Source organism: Agelaius tricolor, unplaced genomic scaffold (assembly GCF_023055355.1).
Source record: "Agelaius tricolor isolate 1412-34295 unplaced genomic scaffold, bAgeTri1.0.p SCAF_14, whole genome shotgun sequence".
NCBI classification, from domain to species: Eukaryota; Metazoa; Chordata; class Aves; order Passeriformes; family Icteridae; genus Agelaius; species Agelaius tricolor.
The window spans coordinates 8,743,487-8,752,108 of record NW_027269274.1 but is presented as its reverse complement, the minus strand read 5'-3'; the positions used below and the strand labels follow the sequence as shown (position 1 = coordinate 8,752,108).

At 52.6% G+C, this 8,622-nt stretch overlaps 1 protein-coding gene across 3 annotated transcripts; it reads right to left on the bottom strand.

Annotated features, from left to right (window-relative positions):
* Window positions 1-2,828: 2,828 nt before the first annotated feature.
* FAM3D (FAM3 metabolism regulating signaling molecule D) lies at window positions 2,829-8,126 on the bottom strand. 3 transcript variants are annotated; one of them, XM_071439214.1, is made up of 10 exons: window positions 7,995-8,126; window positions 7,235-7,296; window positions 6,388-6,495; window positions 6,048-6,068; window positions 5,449-5,572; window positions 5,140-5,198; window positions 4,732-4,782; window positions 3,694-3,778; window positions 3,425-3,551; window positions 2,829-3,221 (listed from the first exon to the last, which is right to left on the bottom strand). In XM_071439214.1, exons 2-10 carry the CDS (start codon window positions 7,245-7,247, stop codon window positions 3,132-3,134), a joined length of 678 nt encoding a protein of 225 aa, XP_071295315.1. In that variant the 5' UTR covers window positions 7,248-7,296; window positions 7,995-8,126; the 3' UTR covers window positions 2,829-3,131. The 3 variants fall into 3 exon arrangements, with proteins under 3 accessions (XP_071295315.1, XP_071295316.1, XP_071295314.1); XM_071439215.1 differs by lacking the exon at window positions 7,995-8,126 and having other exon boundaries at window positions 7,235-7,623; XM_071439213.1 differs by lacking the exons at window positions 6,388-6,495; window positions 7,235-7,296; window positions 7,995-8,126 and having other exon boundaries at window positions 5,449-6,158.
* Between the last annotated feature and the right edge of the window lie 496 nt (window positions 8,127-8,622).

The window sequence follows — 8,622 nt, the reverse complement described above, 5'->3', positions numbered from 1 at the left end:
ATGGCACTGCAAAACTTCATTTGGAGATTGCTGTCCCTGCACCCACTATCCTTTTCAGATCCTTTTAAAGAAATTAGCAAGTTCAATTTGACTCATGAATTCATATTTATTCCCTGCCTCTCAGTGTCTGGATATTTAAAAAACTCTGATTTATTTATCAGGACACAGGGACTTTGGCAGGAATGGCTCTTCAAAACATTGGCTGCTACTGAAGGTCCCTGCACAGGAATTGCACTTTTAGCTTTCCCTATTTCTTGAAAATAGTGATGTACCTTAGTAACTGCTCTGTGATGGATTCAGAGCTAGTTTTAACTGCCTGTAGCATGCTGAAACATAAATCTCCTTGATTTTGGCTTTAAACCAGATTTCTAATGTGCACTGAGAAGGGGTAGGAAGAGTTTCCTGCAGCTGAATGGGGCTGGTTGTTTTTGGGGCTGAGGTTGATGCTGTGCTCTGGTTTACCCTGTGGAGCCACCTTTACAGCTCTTGGGCTGTTTTCAGTTTGGTTTATGAGTGAATCTAGATCCTTTGAGGGGCTTAAAATAGTTGGCATATTTATGCTGGCAGCTCGGCAGGGCTGTTGTGTCTGTGTTATTTCTTGCTGTGCCACGGGTAGGGATGATTCAGCTCTTGGGATTAACTGCTGTTGTTGCAGCAGATTTAGGGATCGATTTATGGCACAGGTTTCCCTCAGTGCCATCAGGTGTGTGCTGAGAGCATGGGAGGATAAGCTGGGATAAAATACTACACCTCTTCGGGGATTCCTCTGTGGTGGCTGTTTTGGGGTTTTATTTCAGTTCTGCCTTTGGAAGTTCTTATAGGTGTTGCATTGTTTATGTGGGGAATTTTCCTTGTTTAGGGAAAACCAATTGATTGGTGGTGCTGAGTTTTGGACCCAGGTTTCATTCTGCAGGTGGCCAGCACAGGACAGGCTGTGCCTTTCCTGGCCTTGTCCTGCCTTGTTCCTCACTTCTGCTCCCCTGGGGTGACCCGAGGGCACCCATAACCCTGTGAACTGCCTGCTCGGAGCTGTGCAGGGGCTGTTGGAAGCAGAGAAGGCTGTGCAGGACAGTCTGTTATCCTTCAAATGCTCCAGGAGGAACACTCCATCCTCATGTTTTGCAAAACTTCCGGTCTGCTTCAGAGAATGGAGAAAAACCAGATACAATCATTGGAAATTAAAGTCTGTACATGATGCAAATTCATCCCTGTCTCTGATGGCAGATAAGCCCAGCGCAGCTGATCTGATCCCAGCAGTGCCGGGCTCGGGGAGGGGTTGGGAACAGACCGTGCTTGGCTGATGCCTCTGGGCAGGAGCAGGGGCAGCTGCTCCCCAGGACCTGCTCGGTGCTGGGCAGAGCGTGGGGACTGCTCTAGGAGCACTGTGGGGCTTTCCTGCTCGCTCTCGGGCAGGGATCTTTCCTCTCCAGGTGGTGTCGGCTGCCCCAGGCTGGGCTGCAGCTCCGGTGCGTGCCTGACCCGGGCGCGTTGAATCCCTCCGGAGCGATGCCGGCTCCGGCTCTGCCGGTAAAAGGCTCCCACCTATTGGTTGTGCTGCACAACTTCAGCTGCCTGTGAAACCTGCTCATCATCCATCCATCCATCCATCCATCCATCCATCCATCCATCCATCCATCCATCTATCTCAGGGTTGGCACATCCCTGGCATTATCCTGACCTTTGATGGGGATGTGCCACAGAGGATTTAGCCTGGATTTAACCCAGTGTAAGAACCTGATAAAAAGAGAATGGCTTAAAAAAGTGCTCTGTCATTATGTTTGTTTATCATAGTCACTTTTGAACACCTGAAAACTACGGTGGGATGGACTGTGAGTAGCCTGTCTTGAAGCCCATAAAAAGGAAGGCAAAACTGGTGCAGAATGTGGAGGGGAAAGCGAGGGGCAGAATCCCTGACCTTTGCCTTTCCCCTGTGTCCACCACACCCTGAGACCTCCAGGAGCTGACACTGGCTCCTGATCCCCCAAGGATCCTGCAGCCCTGGACCGAGGTCAGGAGGGAGCTGTGGAACCCCTGCCCTGCTCCTGTGCCCCGTGGCAGGGAGGGAGCTCCACGAGCAGACCAAGGTTCAGCTGCAGAGACCGGGCAGGGCTCCTGCATCCCGAGCATGGGCGGCCACATTCCAGCCACACTGCTCCTGAGGCTGGGGAGGGCAGATGAGACACTTCAAACAGCAGAAAAAAACAGGGCACAACCTGCTCCACTCCCCCCACCCTGTCTCAGCAGCAACCAAGGCAGCACAGTGAGGTCGTGACTATCCTGTGCTTTTAAAAGTAATCCTAGCATTTTCTAACTTTTCCTGACTTTCTGTCTCTTTGCCTCTCTTACTATTGAATCAAAATATATCAATTTTTTGGCATCAACATTTAATCTTGTTTGTTTTTCGTGAGTATTTTGAACCTTCAAAATTCCTTCTGTTTTATACACAGAGTCTTAGTTTTCTTTGCTCTTCTGGGTTTAAACCAGTTAATAACACCCAGGATTGATACTTTGGTCTGCAAATATTAACCTACATGGCTGCATGCTATTCCTGTGGACTTCTGGCCTTATTGTGGCTGTAGGAGGCTGTAAGACATTGGCAAGAACTCCAAGGGGAAACCACCAAAGTTTGAGCATCCCCAGGGATGACTTTTCCCTGTGCCATGTGGGGAGGGGGAGCTCCTGTGAGCAAGGCTGTGGGATGGGTGATGGTGATGCTCAACTGGTGGCACAGGACCTGGCAGGCTCTGCCTGCGGGGCAAAGTGTTGATTATGTTTGAAAATGGAAAGGAGAAGGTAGTGTTTCGTAATTAGAAATCTCATTTAAGAAATTTACAGAAACTTCTACAAAGTTTTTTAGTTAAAAGATAGAAAAATAAAATACCCAAAACTGACCCACGGATGAGGATGGCTTGGCTGCAGCCTGGCCACGTGTCTGCTCAGCTCTGCAGGCACTTGTACAGCTCTTCTCCAAGCCCTGCACAGCTCCTGCTGTGAAACAGCGAGTTCCTGTGAGCAGGCAGCAGCTGCTGGACTCTGTGGCCTGGCAGTGGAGAGGCTGCAGTCCCCTGGATGGGGCTGGTGTCCCTGTGTGACTGGTCAGGCTGCCCTCCATGGCAGGCTGGAGCTTGGTGCTAGTCCATCTTCCTGGGGGCACAGCCCTCCATCTCCAACAGCTCAGGCCAGCCCTCGTATTTATTTGTCTCTTTATCATTTTTAATGTGCTGCAGGAAAAGGAGAGAGAGAAGATGAATGAGGAGGTTGGAGCACTGCAGGTTTGCCAGGTGGCAAAAGCTGCAGCTGGGTTTGGTGTGGGGACAATGCCACTGGTCCTTGTCCTCTGCACACAGGTGGGTGAGGTGCAGCTCGGGGGGTGCCATGAAGAGGATGGAGCCTGCAGAGCTCACAGCAGGGGAGGGCCAGGTACCTTTTCAAAGGGGCTCTTGTTCATCAGCCCTTTTGCTCCCAGGAAGACCCAGTTGTCCCGGAACCCCAGCGTGCCCACGTGGCTGCTGCCCAGCTCCGTGAAATACGCCCGCACTTTGGCATTCATCCTGAAAGAGGGAAAGAGGGTGCCACTGTGCTGCCAGCTGGGTGTCCCCTCTTTCCCCCTCTCTGTTGGTGGCAGCAGCATGCCCAGCTCCCCCAGCTGTGTGTTTTTGGGGAGCCTGGTGTTGCTTCTGTGGGCAAACTCACTTTGTGGCAGCATCGTCGTAGCTTGCTAAGAGCACAAGGGTGCCATGCTTGATCCCTTGGAGGAAGGTCTGCAGCTTGGTAACATCTGGGAGAGAAAAAAGGGATTTAGGAGGTACTTCTGCATGGTAGCTGGGGGAGCCTCCTCTGAGCTGGTGGGAAATAACCTGACTGTGCTAGTGCTACCCAGGATTTGGGGGAATGGGGGGCTCCCAAATGATGCATTCCCCATCCTGGGTTCCCTCCTGGGCTCTCCTGGAGTGCTCAGGACTGACGTCCTCCTTTTGGAACAACTGCAGGGTGGAAATTCCTCCTAAACTTTGCTTGCTAATTCTGAAATCCAGCTGTGTAAATTTACCTCCCAACACAAGAAATGAACCTGCCTGGCCTCAGAGCCGCCTTCCCTGCCATGGTGCCTCTGGCTGGACTGGGGGAATTTCTCCTCATCCCGCGTCTGTGGGATGCTTGAATCCAAGGCCCCATCTAGTGGCACATGAGCTGACTGCTGCCTTCTTCCCCGAGCATCTCACAAACCTGGCTGGAAATCTCATTAAATTGGTGATTCTCCTTAAAACCAGTTACCAAGAGTAGGTTGCAAACCCAAGGAATGATTGAGGGGGCCCTGTCTCCCTGAGCTCCCTCATTTATCCTGCTGTGAAAGGCAGGGGAATGAGCTGCTGCTCACCAGTATGCAAAAACTGAGTTACAGGTGGCAAAGTATCAGCATAAGTGGAACTACCTGATCTCAGAAAGTACCTTACACAAGTCTCAAGTGCCTTGGTTTATTCTGGTGAGTGAAATCATGTTTTCCAGGCTATTACATGCTTGTAAAAGCAGCGAGAAGCCAGTCTTGGATATGGAAGCATTGTGAGGACTCCAGGCTTGATGGCCTTAGGGAAAGCTGGGCTTTTACCACCCAGACTGGCAAGTCAGGTCAAAGCCCACTTGACTTTATCATTAAATACAGGACAGAAAAGCAGCCAGCAGTGCTGGTGTGAGCCCTGGCTGGGAGCCACCCAGGAGCAGGGTGACTGTGCTTACCTCCAGAGTACATGTCGAAGGCATCGGTTTTCAGGAGCTTCCCAGTTGTTCCTGAAAGGTTAAAATTGAAAACAGAGCACAGTGAGTTTGCACTGGGGTGGCTCTGGGCCTTGCCTGGCCATGAGCAAAATGCTTTGCTCTTCCCTGAGTATGTTGTGACTGCTGTGATGGTCACTGTTGCTTGGAGGAGTTTGTGGAGCTGGTTGTGCACAACCCAGGTGGGTTTGTTCCCTTCTCACTGGCAGTGCTTGCAGCTGTAATTGTGGCTGTGCTCCCCATGCAACACCAGATGGAGGTGCTTTTGGCTCAGCCTCAGTGCCTGGGAAGGGGTTTTCAGTGGCCTGTGCTTTCCTGGGGAAGGAAGGACCCTGGCAGAGGGGAGAAGGGGGTCAGTGCCTTCTGACTCACCATTCACCAGTGCAATGTTCAGGCCTCTGCCAATGTTGTTTTTCACGCTGCTCATGAGGCTGGAAAGGAAAGCAGAGAGCACCAGTGAGTGCAGGGATGCCCTGGGGATGCTGCACCAGTGAAACTGTGGTGGGCTGAAGTGGCTGTAGATGGCAAAATAACCAAAAGTGGTAACAAAGAAATCTATTTAAAATTTTTTTAACCACAAATACACTGTGATGGTGATTGATGTGCTTGGCAGAGACCAGACTTGTCCTCTTGGAGGCCAGGCCAGCCATGGCTGCCATGTCCCTGCCATGTGCTGCTTACACCAAGTCTTCAAAGCAGATCGAGGGTCCCACCACATTTGCAGCACCACTGATGATCTTGAAGGCAAAATGATTCTGGGGGCAGCTCTTCTGGTTCCCACACTTGTGCCGGGGCAGCTTCTCGCCTGTGAGGGAGGGGTGGAGCTGAAGGTCATGGCTTGGTCCCCATGGGGAGACACTGGCTGTGTCCCTGAGGGGCTGAGAGGGGCTGGACTGGGATATACTGGCCCACCAAGGGGGCAACACCTGGACCAATTTATTCCATGAAGGAGGCTTGTCCTGGGGCTGGGACCAGCTTCTTGTTTGAGGTTTATGGTGCCAAGGCCAGGTGCTGCTCCAGGTGTGACACACGCTGTGTGCCAGGAGCATTCAGAGCTGGTGTCCAAGGCAAGACCTTTGGGCTTTTCTGCCCACAGTTTCCCCATTCTTGGCCAAGGCAGGGGCCTGCCAAAGACCCACTGCTGTGTGCAATAACAAAATCCCCTGTGTTTGGGTGAGGGGGATTTTTGCCTCAGGGAAGGGGCTCTTGAAGGAGATCCCAGGCTTCCACCATCCCCCTGAACCCTGGAGTTGTGTGATGAAGTCGAGAGCAATACTCACTGCTGGGCTTCTTCGAGGCACCTGTGGGTATCAAGGAGGAGGATTAGACACCCTGGAGAGCTGCTGGCTTTTCCCCAAGCCAGGAGCAGCTGTTCAGGCACCAGCTCTCTAAAACTGCTTCCCATGGTTGCAGGCATGCCTGGACCCACCCGCCCCAGCTCAGCTTCCCACCACACCACACACCACACACACCACACTGTCCCCTCCTGCTCTGCTGGTCAGAGCTGGTGGCTGAAGGCCCGTTCAGAGGCTGCAAATCCCAGTGCTCAGGGCAGCTGTACCCAGCTCTGGCTCACATGGAACCTCTCCCAGCCTCCCTCCGGCGCCCCCGGTGCCTCACCGAGCCAGCTGCGCAGGCTGATGGCTCTCCAGCTGTGCTGGAAGTAGGTCTGCATGAGGAGCCAGGTGCCCAGCAGGGTGAGGAGCAGCACCACGGCCCGGATCACACCTGGGTGTGCGAGAGGGGCGGGGTGAGAGTTGCAGGAGGGGCAGGCACAGGACCATCCCCCTGGTTCTTTGGATTTGATCCTTGTGTCCCCAGGTTACCAGGCACAGGGTGACAGCCAGCGCCTGCACGGTGTGGGAAGGCAGCTAACAATCCCTCAGCCTCCAAATGGATTCTGATCTCTTAATTACCATCTCCAGAGTATGTGGTGGTGCCCAGATAGGCATTTCTGCTCTGCTGGGAGGCACTATTCATATTTCTCTCTATGTTAAAGTAAATCTGATAATTACTCAGAAGGCTGTGTAAATCCAAATATTTCTTATGTTCCCAGTGCTGGGAAGGCTGCTATCCCCCAATTAGTCACTAGCTACAGCAGAGCAGCTGCTGATACAACTGTGATTGGCATTTGGCTTTAAAGCAGCGCTCATCAGAGCAAAACGTTCCAGTCCTGCATGGAAAGAGAGCAGAAAAATGTACTTTTATTGCAGCTGAATGGCTCTTATGGAACCAGGAACGTCTCAGTAGCCATCTCTTCCCAGTCACAGAAGGTTTCACTGGGAAAAATACAACAGGCTGAAATCGACACAAATCTTGTAAAAACCTGATGCTTACACAAAGGCCCTTTCCCATGTCCCTGGCAGGAGAAGAACAGGGCTGCTGGGCCTGGAAGGCATCATTTAAATGAGAAGGAGGCATAAAGAACCATAGAAAACCAGAGAAAAGTAAATGTGTCCCTCCTTACTTGTTACCCGCATGGTGGTGGGCAGGAGCACAGCTGGGAAGGACTGACAGCCACAGGTCACCCTGAGGAAAGAAGGCAATGCCTTAAAGAGTGCCTGTGACCCACCAAAGCCAGGCAGATTCTAGATGAGAAAGTGGTTGCTATGTTCAGTCACATTTGCAATAGTGAGGATGTCATCAAAGATATACAAATTCTTACCAGGCAGAAGGTCCCACCCTGATTAAATCCTGGAGCAGCTGCGCTGCCTGAGCTTCCTTCTGGAGCCTCTGAACCCTCCCCATGTCTGCAGGAGCCCCCTGTGCTCCTTGTTCATGCCCTGGACCAGCCTTTTCTGTTCTGCTGGTAGCAATGAGGACACTTTCAATCAGAGCTGTGCTGCATTTCCTTCTGGGATGATGCAAGGCAGATTTCAAATATTGGGCACTGCAAAATGCTGTCTGAGGAGAAGCTGTGATCTGGTCTCTGGGAACAAGCTTGTCTTCCTTAAAATCCAAAGGAGATGGGAGGAAGGGCAGCACCACTGTGCTGAGGGGAGCAGCCAGCTTTGTGGACACTGAAACCCAGGAATTTCTATCTGGCCAAATCCTGGAGCGTCCTCTCCCCGTGGACAGGGAGGGGCTGTCATTTGGAGCATGAACTATTCCCACCCTGGAGAATCCACCTGCTGCCCTCTGTCCTCTGTCCCAGTGCCACCCTGAGCGATGGCACAGGCACTGCCACCCCACACGCTGGGCTCCCCAGGGGCTGGGACCACTCCTACCTGGGAAATGCGGGGCTGCAGTCTGCTGAACCTCTGTCCTGGCAGTGCTGGAGCCCTGTGCTGAATTGTCACCTGTGAGATGGGTGCAGGGAGTTCATGAGCAACTAAAGCAGCCCTTCAGTAATGTTTGACAGAAAATTTGTCAGTGAGCTGTGCTGAGAGTTGCTTTTCCTGTTTGAAGGGTAAATAGGAGCAGCGGGCTGTGGCAGGGCTGGGCTGAATGTTGATTTCAGGCTGCTGCGTCACGAGGAAGGAGAGAAGAGCTTTTCCTCCTGCCCAGCCCTGCTGTGGGTCCCCTCCCAGGGCTGGCTGTGTTATTGACCCTGGCCTGGATGGAGCTGTGTCCCCCCTCAGGGTCCCGAGGAGAGGCTCCCTGAGGGGCGGGCTGCAGCATCACTGTCTGGGGTTTTAGGCAGCCCCATCAGTTTCAGCTGAGGTTTCTGGAGCCTGGCACTCCTCCCCATGACACCCCTTGCTGTCCCCAGACCTGCGGTGACACTGCAGCAAGGACAGTCTGCCAAAGCTGCTCCCAGCTCCCCATGGGAGCTGCACTTCAGGGGAAGCCTTGGGAGGGATTTGTGCCCCCCCAGGTACCCAGACCAAGTGTTTTTGTTTGTGTATCAGCTGG